The 25,376-nt window shown below is 34.7% G+C and overlaps 1 protein-coding gene across 2 annotated transcripts in view; it reads right to left on the bottom strand.

Annotated features, from left to right (window-relative positions):
• Window positions 1–22,929, bottom strand: part of fstl4 (follistatin-like 4) — a 217,112-nt gene extending 194,183 nt beyond the window's left edge. For both annotated transcript variants that reach the window (XM_058757290.1, XM_058757291.1), the window contains exons 1-3: window positions 22,763–22,929; window positions 13,826–13,958; window positions 4,083–4,116 (exon numbers count right to left, since the gene is read on the bottom strand). In XM_058757290.1, coding sequence (XP_058613273.1) covers window positions 4,083–4,116; window positions 13,826–13,948 — 157 coding nt within the window. In that variant the 5' untranslated portion in view covers window positions 13,949–13,958; window positions 22,763–22,929. The remainder of the gene's footprint in view (window positions 1–4,082; window positions 4,117–13,825; window positions 13,959–22,762) is intronic.
• Window positions 22,930–25,376: the final 2,447 nt, after the last annotated feature.

Below are 25,376 nucleotides of genomic sequence, written 5' to 3'. Positions count from 1 at the left end.
TAATTTTACAAAACCACGGGAATACTTTTTGTGCACAAAGAAAACAAAAATAACATAATTTATTCAACAATTCTTCTCCCTGAGTTACCGTCTTCCACCATTTTTCAGAGTACCATGGTGCATGTGTGCACTTTCCCCAGAATGTAATTAACGTAATCAGTGTTGTTTACATTCAAGATAAAGCGTACGCATGCTGAACGCAAACAACACCTCCCTCGCCTCCTTGGGGGAAATGCCCCTAATATATACATATACCGTATTGACCCAAATATAAGACAATGTTTTTTTCTTGGAAATACATCTGAAAAAACGCGGTCGTCTTATATTCGGGGTCTAGACTTTGACATGTCAGTAATACACCCACAACAATAGGTGGCGCCAAACACGCATAAAACGAGTGTGCCATGAAATATGTGATGTATCTGTGTTATAAAGATCGCGAGATAGAAAAGAAAAGCTTACAGCGGCACGAGTCGTGACTGTCATGTTAGCCTGATGGGAACAAACTTCCTCTGTAAGTGATTTTAAAACACAAGACAGTAGGCTACCCAGATTTGAAGACTACAATAAGATTTCACTTCTACTGTTAATAAAATGTTGGTAGGCTACTATGAGATGGATAGCCTAAATGTTATATAATTCAGATGGGCTACCTGTTAGTTTTGTGGTATATCAAAAAGTGTATTTTTTCAGTGTCATTGCTGGTACATTTTACCAGTATTTACCATACTTTCAAAACAAAAATTAAAATAGGAAAAATATGCAATTTGAAAATAATTTAAGAAAAAATGTTTTACAGAGAGAGAGAGAGAAAAAAACAAAAACAAAAACAAGATTTGGTTTTCAAAAAGCCTTTTTCCAAAAGGTAGATCTGGAAAAAGGGGGGTCGTCTTATAATCAGGGTCGTCTTATATTCGGGACAATACGGTATATATTTGCTAGTGGCTAAGGCGACACTTCGGTTACACTTTATTTTGATAGTCCACTTGAGACATTCTACTAACTATAAGTAACTTTGTAACTACATGTCAACTAATTATCTTTAATTTGCAACTACATGTCTACTAACTCTCAGTAGGGTAGGTTTAGATTTAGTCGAATAAGTTGGCATATACTTGCAAAGTTTCTCATAGTCAGTATGTTGTATGTTGTGGACCCATTAAAATAAAGTGTTAGAAGTTATTAAGCAGACAGTCTACTAATACTCTAATGACTGCTAATTGACATGTAGTTGCAAAGTTACTTACTGTTAGTAGGATGTCTAAAGTGGACTATCGAAATAAAGTGTTCTCATTTTCGTTCAGTTTAACTTGAAGTACTAAAAATACTAAAACTAAATAAACTTAAACTTACACATAAAATTCATAAAATTTGTTTCTTATTAGAAATAACAAAGCACAAAGATCTTTGTAATTATTGGATGGGAATCACACTACAAATAATGTTTAGTAAGGGGTAAAACCGCGGATCTGGCAACCCTGACTGGAACTATGGGTGATTCATAGAATCAAAGAGAGCCTGCCTTAACTGCATGTTTTTCTTCAGTTAGCCTGCAGTAATGTGTTATTATCGCGTTAACTTCAACACTGAGAGACAGTCAGAGACATTTTCTTCACACACACCAACGTTGCAGTCTGACACATTTTACAATCAACCCTGGTTTTAAACAATCAGACAATATCCGATAGTGCTGATTATTGCTTTAACTAGTCAATACTAACCAGTGCATCCCTATATAACAGTACATCAATGATAGTAAAATAACACTGGTATGGAGGTTGTGTACTGGTTGTTAAGAGGGGTGGCGCTGTAGTCAGTTTTCATCTGCTCTCCATTTATGTCGTTATTTGATGCGAGTATAGAGGGCCGCTCTTGTAGTTAGTACATTATTACATTACAGAGCCGTTTCGTCACGTGCATTATGTTGTAATGTGGATGGGACCGATTGGTTTATTAGTTCAGGCCTGTGATCTAAGACTAACAAGACCATGCCTCCGTTTTCCCGAACTCTCAATTCATTACGCTCGGCCGTGACCCAGACGCATAAGCGAGGTGCCGCGCCTTATCGAATTCCCTTCCAATTAGTGTAGAAACGAAACAGAGGGCTCCTTAATTGGCTTTGCCTCATGATATCGTTTAATTCGCGACAATAACAAACCTCTCGTTGTGATATCAAGGCCAAATGAATCCTGACTGTTCAGCCGCTGAATGCAGGAGATTTGATTGTGCATTGTGTTTGCCACAAAAGCACAAGCTTTCTCCTGTCTTTCTTCTTGAGTGACCTTTTCGGCGTGCTGCCTGCGGCACGTTATTTATTTATGATTTGTGTGGAAGCCAAAAGGCTGTCAGCCTGCCCTGTTATCGTTTGGTCATCCGCTCAAGTGGCTGGGTGGTTGGGTAGACGCGTGGCGTTCAGAAACTGGGGCAGTCTGATTAATGTCAGCCTTTGGAAGCGAGACGCACAGACATGACAACAAAGAGGCCTCTCAGGAAGGCAGGGAAAGTGAGATAACGCGCCGAGATACGCAGATGCACGCACATGAGTAGGTAACGTGATGCCAGCCGCGGAAAGAAAAATCAAACATGCCACTGCATGTTTTGTTAAGTTTAGTCCGAAGCCAGTGAATAATTAGTCCCTAAGGGGAAATCAACACATCATTTGCATATTTCTGACACACTGGAGAAGTTGTCTGTCTGTCTGCACCACAAATGATAAGAAACTTGATTTTTGTTAAGCTTTTGATCTGCTACACTCAGCCAGGTGTAAATCCATGAAAGTAAGAATTCCTTTGCAAACGTAGTTCAAATCCGAATCAACATGCTAAAACATCAAAAGCAGTTCCTCCTTTAACATTGCTGTTTCTACAAACTGTACATTAAAGGGATCAATTACTCTTAAACAAGAATTCTGGCATTATTTACTCATTTAATGATTTATTTATTACAGGTGTGATAAATACCTGCATAAAAAGACCATCATTGTGTGAACAAGAAGTACACCTTCACTTACTTTTTAAAAAAAGAGTACTTTTTGCGGAAATAATGCACTTTAAAAGAATGTTTAAGCGTGAACTAAATATGTTTTCAGACACGTATTTCCTTTTGTATACATGTGAGTAGCACATCTTCATACACAACTTTTAGAATTACTTCTATTGTCTTTGAAATATGGTTGAAGTATACAGCTGAATATACTGACAAGCATTATGGTAAACAAAAATATACTTTAATGACATTTCAATTGTAACTGTCATGTCATGAGTTTAAATATATTCGTAATTAAACATTCAAAATGATAAAGTTGCAATTTTGGACACTTTAACTTTAAATGTTTTATGAACTACACTACAGTTAAAAACATAATCAAGTACTTTGCATGTGCTTATGTATGTCAGTCAATACATCAAAATAAGTGTACTTTTTTAAAGCATTTACAGCACAACAAAAGATTGTTAAAGCATAATGATTTAAAATGTACTTTAAAGTCATGAAAGTGAAGTCTCTTTAAGTGCACTGAATTTCACTAATACTATTTAATAACACCCTTGTATTTGAATGTGTTAGTTTGCTAGCTACAACAGCTCTCAGACAATCATTTCATTCCAATACAATGGCCACAAAGATGTGCAAAGGTTATTTTTGATTTGGCAAGGTCAAAGCAAGCGCTGCAATCAATACAGAAATCATTACCGCTGCACTGCACTACCAGACACACATAAGTGACATGTGGAGCGGCACTGGCCTGTTTGAGACACACAACAGCCAATATAATACCTACATTCAACCAGAATTCCCTAGTGTATCAACCCATGATCCCAAATTACATCCGAGTTCCCTAAAGTATCCTTTGGTTTTCCATTAGCCACTCACTGATTTTAAGACGAACTTAAAGAAGATGATGGAAGCACCTCAGGCTGATGCACATGCTCAATTTAAATAGCAATTAGCCATTGTTTTTATTTGTGAAACAAAAGGTTTTAAAACAAATTTAAACTTCTTGAGGCAAAAGCAACCGTTCCCATTACATGCTTGAACCAAAATGCACAAGCAACATCATTATAAATATGCAAGTTTGGACTTACTTTGCTTGACTTTATTTTCAGCTCCTCCATATTGCTGCAAAAGAAAAGGGGAAATATTAAGATATAATTCATAAATATGGGAACAGCCCTATCTGACTCCCAAACAAAGCTACTGTACCTATTTATGTCACTACTGGTTAGTAGTAAACCCTACAGATTTACATGTAGTACACCAGAAAATTTGAAGTTAAAATACACAGCACAGACAACTTTACATGTGCATGTCTGATTATGTCAAATAATCAGACATGCGCATTACAGCAGGCAATAAACAAACAAACAAATAATATCCAAACTGGCAAAAAAGCTCAGTATTGGAGCCTATGCAGGTATCAGATTGGTGCGTCCCTAAGGAAGACTTTAGGGCATTAAGTGTGAGCGCAGTGTCCTCCATGCTGACCGTCTTGATCAGAGATCAGAGCCCTGATCTCCTCCAGGCTCAGAGATCTGCATTCTCTGTCACATCACCATCACTCATGCATCTCTACAGATGCTGGCCACTTCAGTTTCCCTGAGGCTAATCTTCAGCTGTAGAGGAATGTAGATCCTCTTCTCCAGTTAGATCCTCATTAATGTCCCAGTGGAAGTTAGCCAGGAACATTACCATTTTAGAGGGATCTTTGCTCTCGAGAGCAGCTCTCTTTTTGCACCTGTATTTCTGATAACACTGTAGGAAGTATTGCTTCATGCTCGTCTGAAGTGCTTTCTGCAGATCTCATCAATAAAATCAAGCCGTTTGAAAGAGAAGCCAAACCAGTTCAGTTTGCACATTAAGCAGAGCATGGAGGACAAGATGTTTAAAAAGGGTTGTGCAACATTTACTTGCAACTGGATGTGCCATATTTATTGTCAATGATACTATCGTGACTGCTTTAACAATGCGTGAGCTGACATTGAGTATGTCACTCAATTTGCAATAAAAAACAAAAACAGTATTGTTTTTGCAAGTCACAGAGATGCGTGATTTGTGTGACGTGTATGTTGAACCAGTTCACAAGACTACTGAATCAATTATTAGTTATTTACAATTTAGAGAGTTTCCACTGAAGTGTTTCCACTTTTGTGTGCCATATGCATCAGACGTTCAGCCAGCGGTCCGTGGGCATGACATCTGAGGCTGAGACTAACGTGAACCAAACACTTGAATGAAAGGGTGAAGTGAACGTTTTATGGTTTCTCAATGTTTATTTAAAAAATGTGAGCTGATGAAGACTAGTTTATTCACTTTATGCTTTAGACATGTAAAAATCCATGTTTTGCATCTTTATGCACTGTAAAAAGTGAAAGTTGACTTAATTTTTTTTTTTAATTCAGGAAACCTGTTGCCTTAAAATTATTAAGTACATAATAATTAAAAGAAAAAGTTAAGTGAACTTGACAATTCAATTAACTTATTTTTTTTAATGATCATTTACTTCAAAATTTTAAGGCGATGGGTTTCCTCAATTTTTTTAAGTTAAGTCAACTTATCACTTTTTACAGTGTGGGGTGCTATAATAATTGTCTATACTTTGTATCAGTTTTTTGAACCAGTTCATTCACTCTCAGAAATAAAGGTAGAAAAGCTGTCACTGGGGTACCCATTAGGTTCAAATATGTACACTTTAAGTACTAATATGTACCTTTAAGGTACCAAAATGGACCCTTTAGGTACAAACATGTACCTTTTGAAAAGGTACCGCCCCAGTGACAGCTTTTCTACCTTTATTTCTGAGAGTCTTGAAACAAATTGTCCAAAAGAACCAGTTCACGGAAAAGAATCGAATTTACCAATTTGCCTAAAGTTATGGATTACAGGTAATACATTTTTACAGGTAATAAATGTTGTAAATAATGTTTAGTTTCTTGCACAGACTAGTTGTTTCACTTCTTAAGACCCCAATATATCGTAAAGGTATTAATTTTGTGTTGCCTGATATGCTTTTTTGCATTATGCTTGCATTATATGAATCACCAAGGAGCATGGTTTCTGCTAAAAAATTATATTTACTGTTCTACTGAAGAAAGAAAGTCACCTACATCTTGGATGAATAAATTAACAACTTTTTTTTCTATCCTTTTTAAATTAAGTAGTTAAGTGTCCTTTGAAAGTCTTATTATATGGTATACAGCAAACTGTTTAACTCTTTTTGTTTTACACCTCTGAGGAGAGAAAGATGTTTCAACACTATTTCTCAGGTGTGTTCTCATGAGTTCACAGACAGAAAATAATGCTTAATGTTAAAATAATAAAATGTAAGTATTGCACAGACTATGATATTAACTTCTGCTGCTGTTTTTACAACATTTAGACATTTGTCAGTTCCTGTTCAGCAAAAACCGATATTGTGTTAATAATCTGGCATACTGCTGTGTTTATTTTCCCTTGTGCAATAAGGAGTTCTGGCTCAATGTTGTGTTGCACTCGCTGCTGGATGTAAAACATGGGTTCTGACGCAAAAGCAGTTGAGAAGCACTGCTGTAAACATCACTGCAACATACAAACATACTAAGTTAAAAACTTATGAAGGGTTTACAAATATGGCCACTGGATGCCGGCACTACATATCCATTCATATTTAATACCTTAATAACCTTAATAATAAAAAGCGGGGTTAGTTCGTGGGGTTAGTGTGTTAACACTAGAAGGTTGAGAGATTGACATGGCGCTGGATTCAGGCTAAGGGCTTTTTACAGCATACGCTCCACTGAACTAACAGCTGCACTTACAGATCAGTTTATTTTCATACTGTCAGTCTGTGTTCTATACAGGCATGTTTTAAATAAGTCTTTCTCACAAAGCTTAATGTCTGTAAATACAGAAGGTCATTTAGTAAAGGTAGTGTAATTGAATGTAGTGATTTTCCCTGCACCACCTGAATGTCGCAAATACAGTAATATTATTATTGGGTCATTCTCTGTGTACGCTCAACCAGAGGTCCCCAGCTACAAAGTATGATCTTTTTTTTATTTTTTTCTGGTAAAAGAAATACAGAAATGAAGAAGAAAGCCAATCTTTGTTGCATTATACAGTATGCCAGTTTTTTCCATCATTTTAGATTCTGGTTCTTAACCAAACTTTTCTTTTGGCATCTTCATTTCCAAGGCCTTATATAAACTAGATCCCTATGATTTCCGCAATGCAGAAATCATAGGGCTCTCTGCAATTCAGTGCAGGAATTGCGGAATCTGGTCATAAAAATGTAATTTACTGTATAACGCGGATTGTCACAGAATTTGTCAAATTTTGAATTAATAAATCAAAGTAAGACAGTACACTTAAATCAAATGGCGATATGGACTAGTGTCTGAATATTAGACCGCAGAAAGACTATTTAAATACGAATCCTGCATGTTCTGCATGTCTCCGTGTGAACAAATGGTGCAGAACATACTGCTATCGTACAGTCTTACTACTACTAATACTATTAATAAATTAAAATGAAAATTTTATTTTTAAGGTATAATCTCAAATTTTCTTCCATGTTTTAATTTTAACATTAAACCTCTGTTGTGCAGCACTTTGTTTAAAAAAAAAAAAAAAAAAAAAAAAAACGTAAAAATGAAAGAGTTTAATTTTATTTATTTAAGAAAGATAAAATAAATTAATGTTTTATGTCTTTGTTTTATGTTTTATGTTTTTCTCAGTGGCTTTGGTGCATTTCTCAGATCAGAAATTAAATTTTCAAAACTACTTGTTCAACCTCCACATCATCTAGTCACTTGTGCACATCATAAAAGCAGTTTCTCATTTTTTTTTCAACAAGTTGTGATTGCTTTGGTACATTCATGCACCTGAGTATGTAGTACATTTGTCTGCGGTTTCCTACATTTTCAGTTGCTAATATCATGTTGCTCAAAATTTATTATTAAATTATTATTATTATATAGTTCTCTGTGCAATAGTCTTAACCCTCAAAACATCTAGTCATTAATTCATCATGTAAGTCATTAAATGCAAAATGGTTGATCTAGTTGACATAAACTCTCAAGCACATTTTCTACACAATTCTAATAGACGTTTTGTAAATTTGCCATGAATTGTGCAAGTGAATCTTGACCTTCACTAATGAAGAGAATATAGATCAACCAATTATAAACCAGTTCTCTGAAATAGCTCAAAGGTGCATCTCATGAACCTTCAATTGGAAAGCATATATAGACAGAGGACAACACAAGAGTTACACATTCTGACAGTGGATGAACATCCAGAAAACGATCAGGGTCAACAGCCGAGAGGAAGAAGGGGAGTAAGGATGCTTGGTGGAAGGATACAGAGGCAAAACAGAGGAAGAAGCAGAGGAGGCCAAGGACAGAGGTGCATATCAGATGAAATAAGGGCCACTGTTGTGGACTATGTTGTCAATCATGGCCTTACAATGGCTGAAGGGTGCAGCTAAATATTGGGAGATCGACTATATCATCAATAATTCAAACATTTCGAAACAGTCTCTTTCAATCAATATCCCACATACAGTAATGTGTAAATTTGTACATTTGAATGGATATATGGCATACATAAGAAGCACAGCCTTCTGCATTTCAGTACAGTAACTGTCATCCAAACTGTTGTCATAGTGCACATCAGGTAATACTAACAGAGTGCACTTTTATATTGACAACGTGACTACCCTTACCAAAAAGTAGTATACTTCAAGCTTATTTTATTAAGTATACTTAAGTAAAGTTCAAGTATATTTTTAAGTATACTTTATGTAGTAAGTAAACAAATATCAGTGTACTAGTAGTATACTTGTAAGTGTACTATTTCAGTAATCCTTGGGACTAAATTGGCCCACTTTCTAGTATATAAAAGTATACTTTTAAGTATACTTTAAGTATAACAGTGGTAAACTTTGAGTACACAACTAATGTTTTTAGCTTGTATTGCAACTATACTAAAAGTAAACTTATAGGTATACTGATAGTTTACTAATTACATACTTGTAGTAGCATTTTTAGTACACTTTGAAGTATAGTCTCAGTAAACTACTAGTTTAGTAGTTTTATTTTAAGTATACTCGTAAGTTTTCTTTACAGTTTTTCTCAGTCGCTTTGGTGCATTTCTCGAATCATCTTTAATATTTGCAAAGAAGTATATGCATTTCTCAAAACAATTCGTACAAACAGCACCACACAATGGATTTCCTGCAAAAGCCTGTAACTTACTCAAAATCTTTAGTTCATCTCTCAAAAGTAAGTATTTATGTCAATGAACATATCAGTGCCATCAGAATGAAAAGACCTTGTGTCATTGTTCACAAACAAGATAGTCAAAATGCTTAGTCATGTTGTCAATATAACACTGCACTCTGTTAGTATTACTGTATAGTATTGATGTACACTATGGAATGTTTGTGGGATATTGATTGAAAGAGACTGTTTCAAAATGCTTGAATAACTGAGGATATGGTCGATCTCCCAATATTTAGCTGCACCCTTCAGCCATTGTAAGGTCATGATTGACAACATAGTCCACAACAGTGGCCCTTATTTCATCTGATATGCGCCTCTGTCCTTGACCTCTTCTGCCGTTTTGCCTCTGTACCCTTCCACCATGCATCTTTACTCCTCTTCTTCCTCTCGGCTGTTGACCCTGATCGTTTTCTGGATGTTCATCTATCATCAGAATTTGTAACTCTTGTGTTGTCCTCTGTCTGTATACTGTATGCTTTCCAATTGAAGGTTCATGAGATCTATATTCTCCTCATTAGTGAAAGTCCAGATTCACTTGCACAATTCATGGCAAATTTACAAAAAGTCTAATAGAAATGCGTTGAAAATATGCTTGGCAGTTTATGACAACTAGATCAACCATTTTGCATTTAATGACTTATACGATGAACTAATGACTATATGTTTTGAGGGGTAAGACTATAGCACAGAGAACTGTATAATACATTTTGAGCAACATGACAATAGTAACTGATAATGTAGGAAACCACAGACAAATGTACATAATCAGATGCATGAATGTACCAAAGCAATCGCAATTTATTCAAAAGAATGAGAAACTGCTTTTATGATGTGCACAAGTGACTAGATGATGTGTAGGTTGAACAAGTAGTTTTGAGAATTTCATTTCTGATCTGAGAAATGCACCAAAGCCACTGAGAAAAACTGTAAGTGAACATCTACATTTACATCTACATCATACTTTAAGTGTACTTCTATGTCCCTATTTAGGTATTAATTTGAATATATTTTGTTACATGAATATCTGAACATCAAAAGAAAGAACAGGGTATCTACTTGTAAACAGAAACATTTTATTCTAGCTTCGTGCATTCTTTTTTAAACACTTGAATGTGGGTAAGTTTCATAAATAAAAAATAAAGAAATAAACAACATTTTGAACAAAAAGCTGAAAAAAGACTATGAATTGAATTCAGAATGATAATCAAAACGTAGATGGAGTCAATCAACTCCAAAAGCTTGACAGTCATTATTACGTCTTCATTGGTCGACATTTTATTTTTGATGCTGTTTTAACACGTGGAAGCACATCTGTTGTTTAGGTTTCTTCTTCACTTGTGTTTTTTTTTTGTTTTGTTTTTTTGTGGAAATTCTGTTCAGAAGATGTGTACTAGCGCCCCCTACCGTATAACAATGAAAACACGGATTCTCGGAGCACAAGTGTATAAATATATTTTGACTTTTCCTAAGTATAAGTCAAGTATACTTAAATGTCATTTTAAGTATATTTCTGAGAAGTACATAAAAAGTAGACTAAAAGTATGCTTTCCTATTTTAAGTTTAAAAGAAATATACTAATAGCACACTTGAATAAACTTCTTTTTCGTAAGGGTAAGCATTTTGACTATCTTGTTTGTGAACAATGACACAAGGTCTTTTCATTCTGATGGCACTGATATGTTCATTGACATAAATACTTACTTTTGAGAGATGAACTAAAGATTTTGAGTAAGTTACAGGCTTTTGCAGGAAATCCATTGTGTGGTGCTGTTTGTACGAATTGTTTTGAGAAACGCATATACTTCTTTGCAAATATTAAAGATGATTCGAGAAATGCACCAAAGCGACTGAGAAAAGCTGTATTTGATTACCAGAACAAAAACCAAAACATTTCATATGGCTCTATTATTGTTTAAACTAATAACTGAATTCAATTAATCACAGATGCTTTTTATTCTTAAAATTTAATTAATCCATTAAAAAGCAATTTTTTTAATGGAAGGTTTGGTGATAGATAGATAGATAGATAGATAGATAGATAGATAGATAGATAGATAGATAGATAGATAGATAGATAGATAGATAGATAGATAGATAGATAGATAGATAGATAGATAGATAGATAGATAGATAGATTGATTGATTGATTGATTGATTGATTGATTGATTGATTGATTCAGAGTCCAGAAAAATTAACGGAAAAAAAATGGAATTTGGAAAACAAAATAAAACAAAAGAATTAAAATAAAAAAATTAAACAGAATTCATAGGGCCCTACCTTAAAACTCATGCTGTCATTAGTACTTTCATTTGGAAAATGTGTATATGAGTCTGCAATGTCTCTAACTGCCCTGCTTATCTCACTGAATATCACAGGAACAACAACATGTGATTGACTAAACACTTAGCCAATTTAAAAAAATAAATAAATAAAACTAAATAGCTGAACTATAACACATATCGATCCTGAATTGCTGTGCTGGTGTTTAGCTATGCCTCTTGTCTTTGTCTCACAGCACTGAGAAGTCATTAGCGATAAAAGTCCCAGCAGGCCTCACAATGAGCTTGACGCCCAGTGTTCGGTGTGTGCTTGAAGACGATGATATAGTCCTCAAGATCTCATCTGGGACAAACAATTCCTACCACTACATCTACATTAGACATGACATTTGCAGACTGAAGAGGCTCATTAAGAGCTTTATTAGCCCTTCAAAGATGCTGAAAATTGTTGTGGAGCATTAACCGTCCAGCACCATTTGATGAAATATCAGTGCGGTTTGTCCTGGAAGCATGTCTAGTTTTGGTTAGTGATTAATGGACTACTTTCACAACTACTCCCACATTCTACTTAATACGGTTCAGGCATTTCTGGCCATTCAGACAGTTACAAGGAAGAACCATTCCTATGTCCATTGATTAAAACAATGAATTGTGTTCTCTGCATTAACATGAATAATACTGAACCTGACACGTTTATTTGTTTATTTGGTAACATTTGTAATGTTTATTTTATGTTTTTAACTTCTATATTTAATCATTTTCTGTTATATATTTTATATAATCCTATGATCAAACCTGGGGAGGAGGGCTTGTTTATGTATATACTGTATGTATGTATATATGTATGTATTTATTTATGTTTTAACGCCACATCAGCAACAATGGCTGTGTTCACAGCAAACATTAAAATATTATTTCAATAAGTCATTTATGATAATATGGAGGAGGGCTTGTCATACACTATCAAAACATTAAATGTATATCAACATGTATACTGCAATTCAGCCAAAAAACACAGAGATATAATTTTTTGGCCATATCGCCCAACCCTTATTGAGACCTATGTTCTCTATTAAACATATTTTTCATTTTATTTCCCATACTACTGTTTCAATCACAAGATATTTAATCAATAAAAAGGGACTATTGTATATATTTTATGTAAATGAATAAATTATACAAAAGTATATAATAAATTATTGAAAATTGATTTCTCATATACACTTTCAGTTGTGATTCTGCTCAAGCTGATCTAAATCAGCTTGGATTTGGTTAGCTGCAGTCCGTAAGTTTTGCCTCTTTGTCGCCATCTCTGTTTGAAAAGCTGGAATTGCAGGTGAATGTGTGGCTATCAGTCACTGCACTGGTGTGAATCCTGCACTTAGTAATCACAGATTCTAGCCTACGTCTTGGAATATATGACCCAAATAAAAATTTTCCCCGGATATTGCTATCTGAACAAGTAAGTAACAAGTCTGCCACGTTTGTTCTGACCAACTGAGGAAAAAAGCATTACCATAAATCGCGCTACCAATGGTGATTTAATCTAACGATTGATTAGCTCATATCACATCAAACCGTCCAAAGTATTATTATTGTTATACTTTATTCTCAAATTATTAATGTTAACAACATCAGCATTGCGTGAATATGGGTATAGTGTGTATTAGCGTGTAGATTTCAATTTATGTACAGTCCAATCTCTAATTGTCATACCATTCGAATTTCATATTAAGAAATTCTTTTAACCCAAAAAGCAAACTATGCTCCCTTCGGACTGGTTTTCTTTAAATTACAAATCTTGTGTAATCCCAGGCTATCTGTAATCAGAAGCACATTTAAAACGGGAATATAATTTAATGTCAGTTTCATATAATCCTTTCTGGTTTACAATCCGCCATCAAAATGATTTTTTAACATTTAATTATTCTAGCTGCTGTGAAAAAAGGCTATAAACGATGCGCCACCTGCAGGATCCTCACATGAGAAAACTTCTTTATGTTTACAGACGTGATGTAATGACGAAGCGCCATGCTCGAATTTCCCGCGAATACCTACCCATACCACTCAAGTTAGAAAATATTATTATAAGCTAAGCGTTGTGAATAAAGTAAGCGATAGTTTTGAACACTGGCTGGTTATGTACTTACTCAAATATTGATTTTGGATATTTTTTAACCCAAAAAAGTTATGGACTGCAGCTTTAATTCTAAACACTCTGAAACTCAAACGTTTTAGCTCTGTGTCCCAGAACATGAACAACAAAAGAAAACGAAATGCACTACTACCTGAAGTCCCTCTTGAAGCTCCTTTACTGTAGCTCCAGATCCAGCGCTGGCTCGGACTCCATAAGCCAGCCATAGAGAAGATCCGAGCAGGACGAACAAAGCCCAAACGCCCAAGCAGCCCATCAGCGCCAGCCTGTCAAGAGAAGAACGTGTACATGATGAACATCATACCAGCACTCAAACACTCATCAACACTAGCTCATTCAGCAGTATAATTACAGAAACCCTTCACACTCCCAATGCGTCTGATACTGCCACATTCAGTAGAAATTCATGTCACTATATTAACGCCAAAAGCATCTCAGTAACCTATTGCTTCAACTGAGAAACCTTTAAAGGACTAGTTCTCTTCACCCAAAAGTAAGCATGTGCTGAAAATCTCCTCACCCTCAGACCATCTGAGATGTAGATAAGTGTTTCTTCATCAGATTTGGAGAAATGTAGCTTTGCATCACTTGTTCAGCAATTGGTCCTCTGCAGTGAATAGGTGCCGTCAGAATGAGAGTCCAAACAGATGATAAAAACACAATAATCCACAAGCAATCCACAAGACGTAAGTGCATCAAATCTTGTTTAGAGAAAATATGTTTTCTTGTAAAAAAAAACAACTCTCAAAACTATTGGACTCTCATTCTGATGGCACCCATGGTGAGCAAGTGGTAGAATGCTAAATATTTACAAATCTATTCCGATGAATGAAAATATTTCAGCAAATTTTCATTTTTGGGTGAACTACTCGTTTAACGTCAGCTTAACTTTAACTTAACATAAACCAACAAGTAACATGAGGGGCACTGATATTTGTGTGATCTTAAATCTAGTTTTGCAGGCAAAAATGTGGCCATGCTTGTGATGTATACTGATTATGCATTTAACTATTTGCATGTATCTGTAAATAGATAGATAGATAGATAGATAGATAGATAGATAGATAGATAGATATAGATAGATAGATAGATAGATAGATAGATAGATAGATAGATAGATAGATAGATAGATAGATAGATAGATAGATAGATAGATAGATAGATAGATAGATAGTTAGTTTCCAACAGCAATATTTATGTTTATTGTCAGAACTGCAAAACGTTTCTTATGATATTGTATTCGTGATTTCAACTATTCAAAACAACAGTGACATAAGCTCCATACCTTCATAAGGCTGTACAGTGCAACATATATGATGCACATGCTATGAAAAAACTGGTCTGTGCGATGAATAAATTTACCACTGTAGCACATGTGCGAAGTGTGAAGTGATTTTTATTTTATAGTGTTATGTTTCACCATTTTTAGCAAATAAAGAAAAAAACTTTGTCTAAAAAGACTTTTTGTGATGGTTTGTATTTTTTGTGCTCTGTATGCAACACCAATGCCTGTTTAAGTGATGAACTGAATTACTTGTGTTTGTTTTCAGACATAATAACAGACGTTTTATACTTGTGCTACAACTGTTTGGCCTGTGCTACAAAACTTTCAACCTCTGTTGCCTCTGTGCTCTGAAGCACAACTCACGTCATGGCCAAAACAATGTTCCTCTGCAAGTTACTTTTAGTTTAGTGGTTCAGCCGCAAGAAGTTAAGACTAGACTTCAGTTAGGCGAGGCTGTATGCATGAGGGAAATACTGGTGCCCAGTTTTAACGGACAAGGATACAAACTTCAAATTGTGTTGTTATATACATGCACCGAGGAAAACGTGCTGCAAACGTATTAAAATGCATATTTTAGAGCACCTGACATGGCAGACCATTAAATTATATGAGTTATAAAGCATATGGGTTACGTTCACAACTTGGATTCTGCACTTTTCTTGCAAACCTTTCAGTAGGCAAAAGGTCCATAAAACAAGGTTTTTAACAGTTGTGAGTTTATGTAAAAGTTGTGTAACCAAGAAATATTTGCTTCATAAAATGCAAACCTTTAAAATTTGGTGTATAATGATACAAGTATAATGTCTATACTTAGTAGGAAAATGTCTAAATCACCCCGACATGGTGTGGCAGCATTTTCTACAGAGAGTGCACAAAATATCTCAAAAGAGCCTCTCATCCTTGCTTTCTGACGGGCCGGCTGATTTGCGCAAGGGCACAGAAACAAGCGCTCAATCATATCTCATGCTAACCAGACATCGCTACAGCTGAAGCTGTGCTTCCTGTGATGTTTCATATTTAAAACTTGATGCATGATCTATAATACAGCCTTACGCTTTTCATATACTGTATTTCACATCTCATATTATTACAGTGGATCCAAAAAGCATCTAGACACTTAAATTTCACAGTAAAGCTTTACTATAAGGTTCCATTACATTACCTGATATAAACTAACAATGAGCAATGCATTTGTTTAATTTTTAAACATTGTTCATTTTTGTTAACGTTAGTTAATAAAATACAAATTAATTGTTAGTTTATGTTAGCTCATGTCCATTAAATAATCTTACAAGATTCAACTTTTGGTAACACTTTAGTATAGGCAACACTTGTTAACTATTGAATACGACTTTTCCCTCAATAAATTCCTAATTTGCTGCTTATTAATAGTTAATAAGGTAGTTGTTAAGTTTAGGTATTGGGTAGGATTAAGGATGTAGAATAAGGCATTAATATGTGCTTAATTAGCACTAATACATGGCTAATATTCTAGTAATATGCATGCTAATAAACAACTAATAGGTGTAACCGTAAAATAAAGTGTTACCATTGATATTTATATGTTATGGAGTTTTACTGTAAAGTGTACCAATTACACTAAGTAGATATCTGAATGCCACAGTACTTGATACAAATATCAAAGCATGCATCATGTATTGTAAAGGAAGATGCACAAAAACAATTTACAAACAAAACATTTGACAAAGAGTCACATGTTGTTAGTTTTGAACAGGAAAATCATACCATTTTGGGGTTTATGTGTCAAATGACAAACGTGTGTATGACTCTTTAGCGGCGTTAGAAGCAGAAATTAACCAACGCAATAAACTGAATTATTTACCAGATGCTTTATAAAAATATAACGTCCTTTAACCACCTAAAATCAACTATAGTTTCATGTACTACTCTCCCAGCACACTTGATGTCAGTAAAAGGTCATTATGTCCAAGAGCAGATTTTATTCAAGTCAAAAATATAGCATCACTGAACCAATACATACATCAATTTACACCAACAAATATTTGTATGGGTTAAATCGAGTAGAAATAACGAAAACATGCTACGGGTTGTATTTGAAATTGAAGGAGCCGAGAGGAGACACAAATCAATAACGAATAGGTGCCGTTTTATTGAATCCATATAGAGTTACTGTCTGCTCTAAAAATGTACCATTACAAAAAAACGATTTACTCACTAAAAGTTAGCAAGCTAAGTTACTGAACTTATCACAAGCTCCCAGATGAGGCTGATAACAATCACTGAAATCAGCCACGCTGCATAAAATAATTCAAGAGATAACAGAAATAATACATACAAACATAATCATGCATATATGTGTATAAAATAATATATAACTATATACACCTAAGAGGATGTGTTCTTTTTAGTAAATATACAGAACAGATTAATTTAAGAGAAAATCAGAAAATAAATGGGTAGTTGATATGAAATGCTTTTGGGAAGTTGGAATGGTCTGACTTTTAAACAGCATTTTGCTCGGTTATAAGTAAGCGTGTGTTTTAATGAATGAAACTACATGGTAGGTTTGTATTTAGGAGAAACTGTTAAGATATACACTTTTCTTTGTGCATCGTACATCCCATATACAGACAGCATTCAGCAGCATTTGGAAGCATGCAGACATTGCTGTGGCTTTATCATGAAAACGATAAGGTGACGAAGCGTCATTTCCCACACTAATGCTGAGGTGTAAGAGTCTTCTGACAGCAGCAGCTGATGCAGGTGATTTGTGGTCGCTACTTCTATTATACCCGTCAAAATAAAGATCTTCATGCACTTCATCTTGAACTGAAGTGAAACATAAGCTGGCAGGTTCGGTCTTAGCGGTGTTATGGTTTTTGTCTGGAGCAAAACTTTGGATTATCGTTTGGTTACCAGTTTGTGCAATAATCATTACTAAATAATAGACATATGTTACCAAGATTTACTTTTGGCCTGTGATTTGAGTTCAAGCCATTGCTTTCCTAATGATACGATACAAATTTATTGTCAGACAAAGTCTGAAATTTGTATGTGTAATGCTGTATTAAGATGATTTATAGTCTAGTCAAGTCAACTCACCTTTATTTTCATAGCGCTTACGCAATCCAGATTGTGTAAAAGCAGCTTCACAGTGATAAACAAGAAATTAGAAAAATTATGAAAAAACAACTATGGAGAGATTCATATTCTACTGTAAAGCAGTTCTAAAAGACTAAAAATAGTGTAATTATTCAGATCAATCAGTTCAGTGTTGGTTCAGTTCAGACAGGGCTGCATGATGAAATCGCATTTTAAATTCAATCACAAGTTCTGCTTCTCTAGATTTATTAAGCGTAATCATCTGCAATATTTGCCTGCTGGTTATTTATCCTGAAACAAGCTTTTTTCATTAATCAATACATTTTCTGCCCAGTGTTTTACTTTATCTTCCCAATCTGGCAACCATGTGCACACGCTCTCTCTGCATTACAGAAAAATGCTGATGAGCTGAAAACACCAGCAAACATGTAAATTGGAATTTAGCAATCTCTATTGAGATATTCAGCTCAAATGAAAGTGCAATACAGAAAGTCTGTTTTCCTTCACTCGGTCGTTTGCCGCTGTGTGCTGCGAATAAATCTGCAAGCGAACCGTGCAAGCTGACATTCTCTTGATTTGTGCTTAGGTGAAAATGCAATAATTATGATGAAAGGTTGACAAAAAAATTTAATGAGTAATCATGATTAACAATTGTGATTGTATTTTTTGAGCAAAATAATGGCTGTATGAAATGTGCAGTGTGTGTTTCTGACAGCTGGTTGTGACGTGGTAAACTCAGCCAACGTAAGAAATGACTGTTGAAATTGTCTTCATTTAATCTAATCTAATCTAATTAATCCAATCCGCAAGCAATGGTCCTGCCCATGCTCCACATTTAAGATGCACCAGCATCTCGTAGTTTTTTTTTTTTTATAATTTTGTTATATTCTTTTTTGGCCGTATCAGTGATGGAAGCAATATGGAGAAGACAGGAGAAGAGCATCAGGAAAGTGTCTGAATGTTTGCATGGCCCACCAAGCTAACTGCATTCAATATCTGATGAGATGCACAATATCTATAATACGCAGTTCAGTCACACTGTATTTAAAGGTCCATTTCTCATTATTAACTACAGTAACTATTAACTATGAATTTTGCCTCAATAAACTCCTAATTTGCTGTTTATTAATAGTTAGTAAAGTAGTTGATAAGTTTAGTTATGGGGTGGATTAATTGATCTAAAACTTGCTCATGCAGAATAAGACATACTGTATATAATATATTAATAATATAATAATATAATATATTAATATGTGCTTTATAAGTACTAATAATCAGCCAATATGCTAGTATTATGCATGCTAGTTAATAGTAAGAATTGAGCTCTTGTTTAAACTTGGTTACCAATCATTTGAATTCAAGTACTACCTTAGATGTGTTACGAAACATTGAATATTACAGCTGAAAATCACTTTAAAGTTTCCCTTTCGTATCTTAAGAAGCCTTGTTAGTCACACCACACTGAAGCAAGGAGCAGTGCTGCACCTTTCTGATTTTTTAATGTTTCAGTCTTCTCTTGTTATGTGTGTGTGTAAGTGTAAGTGTGTTTCATCACAAAAGCTTCGAGCTATGTCAAATCTGAAAAGTAAATATATTTAATCAATGTGATTTATAATAAAGCTAATAACATCCACCAAGAGATTCAATATTCTACAAACTGTTAGTTAAGCTGTTAGTAAGCTGTTAGTAACTAACATAAGCTGTTAGTTTTCTTTACGATATGAATACTGATGAAATCACAACAGTTAAGGTTGGTTAATCTGTGCCATTTTAGTTATCAGTTGTTCATGCATGGATAACTAGTACAAGTTTATATGATTATAATCACATTTCAGCTAAAATTGGGTAAGGACATAAAATAATTCTGTGTTATGCTAATTATATCTGGCTTTACATAAACAAACATCTTATGTAAACTGACAACAGCAGTGACAACAGATGATTTCACAAGCTAAAGCTGCTCGGTATGAATATTACCAACACAAATTAATGCCTATTTCCAAACAAGAGAAATGTTTAAATGCTTTACTGATGTAAACTGGATGAAGAGGAAGTTTTGAAACAATAATAGTCTTTCACGTAGAGTCAATCACTAAGCTCCACTGCAATAAGAAACACTCGTTAGCTGTTACGGTTCATCTACAGGTTGAGTTTACAGAGGCTTTGCAGAAAAGGTAAGCACACATTGTGAACGAACAAAATGAAAAAAGAAGAAAAAAAAGCGCCACAATATTTGTGTAAACAAGACCACGGATCCAAACAAACATCTTCAAATATTGCAGAAGGAACGTGAATAGCATTACAAAGGTTAAAAATAACTTGTGACATTTTCAAGAGCTTCCTGTTGGATTGCAGCTGAGCAATTCTCAATACGGATTGAAACAAGTGATGAACGGGACTGGGAATAACAATCAGGCACTCTTTAGGACAGCATGAAGACATCACAATGATGCTATATTCTTCTGCTTGAGATTATTCACCTATATGCACTAGATCACATCTGATCTCCCGGTGAGGCATCATCATTGCGTTTGAATCAGATAGAAATATCACACCATCCCCGTGCCTCTATTATCAGTTCATATGAGTGTGTAATCCACTCGGATGCTCTACAGCTGTGGGTCGCAGGTCTGTTCTGATGGGGGTTTTGACAGCAGGGAACACAATGGCAAACAATTGCTACAGTAGGCTTATCACGATAATTAAGGCTGGGAATAAAAAAATAAATAAAAATATAAAGATAAAATAATAAAAATAAAATAAAATAAAATAAAATAAAATAAAATAAAATAAATAAAATAAAATAAAATAAAATAAAATAAAATAAAATAAAATAAAATAATAAAATAAAATAAAATAAAATAATAAAATAAAATAAATGTTTGCATCCAATCAAGCTCTGCAGCATATTTGGCCTAGCAAACTACACTGATGTCTACATGGACAGGTTGTGTGATGCCCTTATCCTCAAAAACCATGAACAAAAACACACAAAGTAAAAGAAAATACAACCCAGGTCAAATTTTTGCGCTTGTTCATGTACGTACAAAATTTTCAGGTCATGTTCTTCGTAATATCATATATAATATGATATCATATCATCATATCATATTGCTTTTGTACCATAAACCATTTTGGTTTAAATCAGTGTAAAGTCTGAGTCCTGAAGCTGAAGTGAATGTGCCAACACAACACAGTTTCAGAAGCAATACATACAGTACTATGGGTAATAATAGCATTGCATTTCGTATAACAATAAAATAAAAATCACATTAAAATCTAGTGAGACATTTCATTAGCTCTTATACCAAACGTATACTGTCTTTCTTCCGATACACACTTGCTGTAAAAATGTTTTTCTCTTAAATTTAAGGCAAAAACTGGCAGCTGTGCCGGAACATTACATTACAAAATACAATGATGATTTTACACACATTTTAGTGCATGAAATTATGTAACGTTAATATAACAGCCTATCAGAGCTGTTAAAATCTGTAATAATAACAGATACACAATACAGCGGAAGGCAACATGATGACTTCAATTTCACCAAAAGTGAACTCTCCAGTGACTAATAATAACATCAAGACAGATGCAAGTGTCACCCACACAAACACAAAACACCATCAATGCTAGCTCAAATAATGATGCATGCTATAAACATGTAATAAACTAACATAAATAACACAGTGCAGATGTGATGGTTTGCATGCAGGGAATTCTGGGAATGACCAGAATTTCTCCAAGAATTAACAGGAGATTCATACCTTTTACTTACAGCAACTCTTCAACAATATTCTGCATGTATCAAATGCTACAACGTTTTTTACTGTACACTTTTACGTTCTTTTCTGTTACAATAACGTTTCACAGTGTGCATCACCTTTTCAGTCGCAAAGTTATGTGATTGTACATGTATACATTTAAAAAGGATGTTAAAAACAACACAACCTGTGCTGTTTCTTAACACACCTCTGTGTCTAGTTAAGGACAACACATTTTGTGTTACTTTTAACTCAACCATGTGTTACCCCTACTAATTTTCTACACAATGTGTTATAGTTACACAATTTGTGTCAATTATGTACTCAAAATGACATGTTAAAATAGTCAACACAACAAATGTGTTAAAAATTAACACATCATTTTTGAGAGTGTATAGGCTATATGAAAAAAAAAAAGATATATTATATTGCTAGAAATATATGTAAGCTATATATAATGTTTTATGGCTATGAATAATGCGATAAAACAATAAATAAAAAGCATACTCTATAAGAATAAATGAAGGTAAATTCTGATTAAACATGAGCTGTAATAAAACTTGCTGGTCTAAGTGCAGGTCCGATCAAATGTCTGGTGTACCGCTGATGTTCTGAGTTTGAGTCAGATGCTCTAATCATCTCGGCTGGACCCTAAACCTAGTGCTCGTGCAGCTGCCTAACCAGACCTCATGTTTGGGCATCACAGCCGGTGCGAACGATGCCCACAGCCGCCCAGAAGTGCTGTCTAGGTAGGCAGTGACACATAAACGCTGACTGCACAAACCAAGAGTCCAGTAAAAACTCCTGTTGAGGTACTCGATACAAACAAACGGCGTAAAGCATGTGAATCCAGTTCGGACGCAGAGCGCGATGGAGACGGAAAGCCGCTGGCGCTCACCGCGACGCAGCGCAGAATGAAGTGACTGTAGCTCGTTACCTGTCGTGTTCCTGCGCGGAGACGGAAATGCTGCGTGAAATGCGCGTTATAGGTGTCCAGAGACTCACAGACCCTCACAGTCCAGGCGAACGGAAGAACACACCCGCTCTCACTCCATCCTTCAACTGAGAGTGACCCGCTATTCCAGCTCACCCTATTTCAACTGCTCTCTCTCTCTCTCACTCTCTCTTAGACACACACACACACACTGCCTGCGACGTCACACAGCGCATATATATATATATATATATATATATATAACACACACACACCGCTTTTGAGAAGATCACCGTGTCTGCTGCACTGCTGTCACACTCCTGCGTGCGTGTGTGTGTGTGTGTGTGAGAACAGAAACACTTGACAAGAGACACGCTAGCCTACTACAGTACATCACATTAAAGTTACATTTGTAACAGTACTGTATATACACAGTAAAATAATAATAATAATAATAATAATAATAATAATAATAATAATGAATACTAAAAGCAGTGTTGTGGACCTGAATGTAGCTTTAAATGTAAATGTATCGTATAATGTCCATTTAATGGCAAAATGTAAAAACAATTAGGAAAAAAAAAATAATAATAAATTTAAGGGAAAAATGTTGCCCAACAGAAACTGTACTTCATGTAATTTGTATAAAATTATTGTATATAAATTGCAAATGAAATATGTTCAAGTTCAAATTCATTATAAACTTTATGAAGCCTTTTAATGGTAACATTTAAAAGTGAAAACAATCATGAAATACACAAATACAAAATATTTAAAGAATAAAATAAAGTGTAAACAATATTGGTAATATTTTACAATAAGGTCCTATTAGTTAACATAAGTTAATGCATTAACTAACATAACAAAGAGCAATACATTTGTTACAGTATTTATTCATCTTTGCTAATATAGCACTTAATGTTTAGTTTATGTCAGCTCGGGTCGAATAAATAATATTTACAGACATGACTTTTGATTTTAATCATGCATTCGTAAGTATTGAAATTTACATGAACTAATTAATAAATGCTTTATTTTCATGTTAAATAATGTAATAAACTAATGTTGGCTAATGGAACCTTATTGTAAAGTGTTACCAAAATCATACATTATATATAAAACACAAACTTGCCCTTAAGCTATCATCTTTGAAATTGTTTGTTCTGGGAACATAGTTCAACGTTCAAAATTCACTTCAAATTCATCCTGTTCACTTGTTTCCCAACAATAATAAAAATATGATAAACTTTAGATTGAAGGATAGAATTCCCCAAAATTATCTTAAATTAAGAGGCTTTTGTAACATGGTGTTTGAAATTATCCACTGCTAGAAAACAAAGCAAGCTTTTGAATAATTAGACTTTTGACTAAAAACTGTATAGTAACTGAGATACTGTATATGTAGCCCTTGTGACAACAAACCCTGGTGTCTCCTGCATCCACTAACAGACCACAGAGGGGGGCAAAAAGCATAATTTCACAGAAATCAAATCATTTGAAATAATGGTACAAAGAAATAACTGTACAAAGAGGTGTAGTATACCATAAATAAAAGAATTTTAAAAAGCCTTTGAGTGCATATGCAACAGAAGAGTGTCCCTGTAAGACTGTGTCTCCTCCGCTTCAGCATCACTGTTTCAAAGGCAGAGAGGAGGTGACACAGTTACAGGGGATAATACGGGTGAGCCATCAAAGTTGCATGTGCGCCTGAAATATTCATGCCCACTGTAAGATTCATCACAAAAGAGAAAAGAGCTTTATTAGTCCAATTGATTCCATGCAATACCGCAAAACGGCAAAGCGAGTGATGCAAGTGACAGGTCGCACTGTTTGTTTCAACAACACATGAAGGGAGTTTAATTAACAGAGTGGCTTGAGAACTCTCTGTTCTGATTACAGCAACTCTGTCAAAAAACTAGCATTAATAACCTATTAACAAACAAAAATAATCCTTAATGGATCAATAGTTGTGGTTTTCTGGATACAAAGGAAATGTACACTGCCGTTCAAAAGTTTGGGATCAGCAAGATGTTTAAAGTTTTTTAAAGTCACTTCTGCTCATCGAGGCTGCATTTATTTGATCAAAAATACAGAAAAAACTGTGATATGGTGAAATATTATTACAATTTTAATATATTATTTTAATATACTTTAAAAAATAGAATTTATTTCTGTGATGCAAAGCCGAATTTTCATCAGCCATTATTGCGGTCTTTAGTGTCACATCATCCTTCAGAAATCCTTCTAATATGCTGATTTATTATCAGTAATGCAATTAACACTACCTCCAGTGAAAATGTCATCTGGTCTGCATCAGGAGAGAAATATATGCAGATTAAGTACTGTTTACAAACTGAAACAGTGGATTTTGATGTGAGAGGACAACGGGAGATGGACATTTTCACTGGAGGAAGTATTTTTATGGATGATGGACTCGTATTTTGCTTCACAAGATGTTAACTGATGGACTGGAGTGGAGTGGATTACTTCTGGATTACTGTGATGTTTTCATCAGCTGTTTGGACTCTCATTCTGACGGCACCCATTCACTGCAGAGCATCCATTGCTGAGCAAGTGATGGAATTTAAAATTTCTCAAATTTTTCTCCCATAAAGAA

Source organism: Onychostoma macrolepis, chromosome 21, assembly GCF_012432095.1.
Source record: "Onychostoma macrolepis isolate SWU-2019 chromosome 21, ASM1243209v1, whole genome shotgun sequence".
NCBI lineage: Eukaryota > Metazoa > Chordata > Actinopteri > Cypriniformes > Cyprinidae > Onychostoma > Onychostoma macrolepis.
Note: the sequence above shows the minus strand (reverse complement) of the source record. Positions and strands in the feature narration are given on the sequence as shown.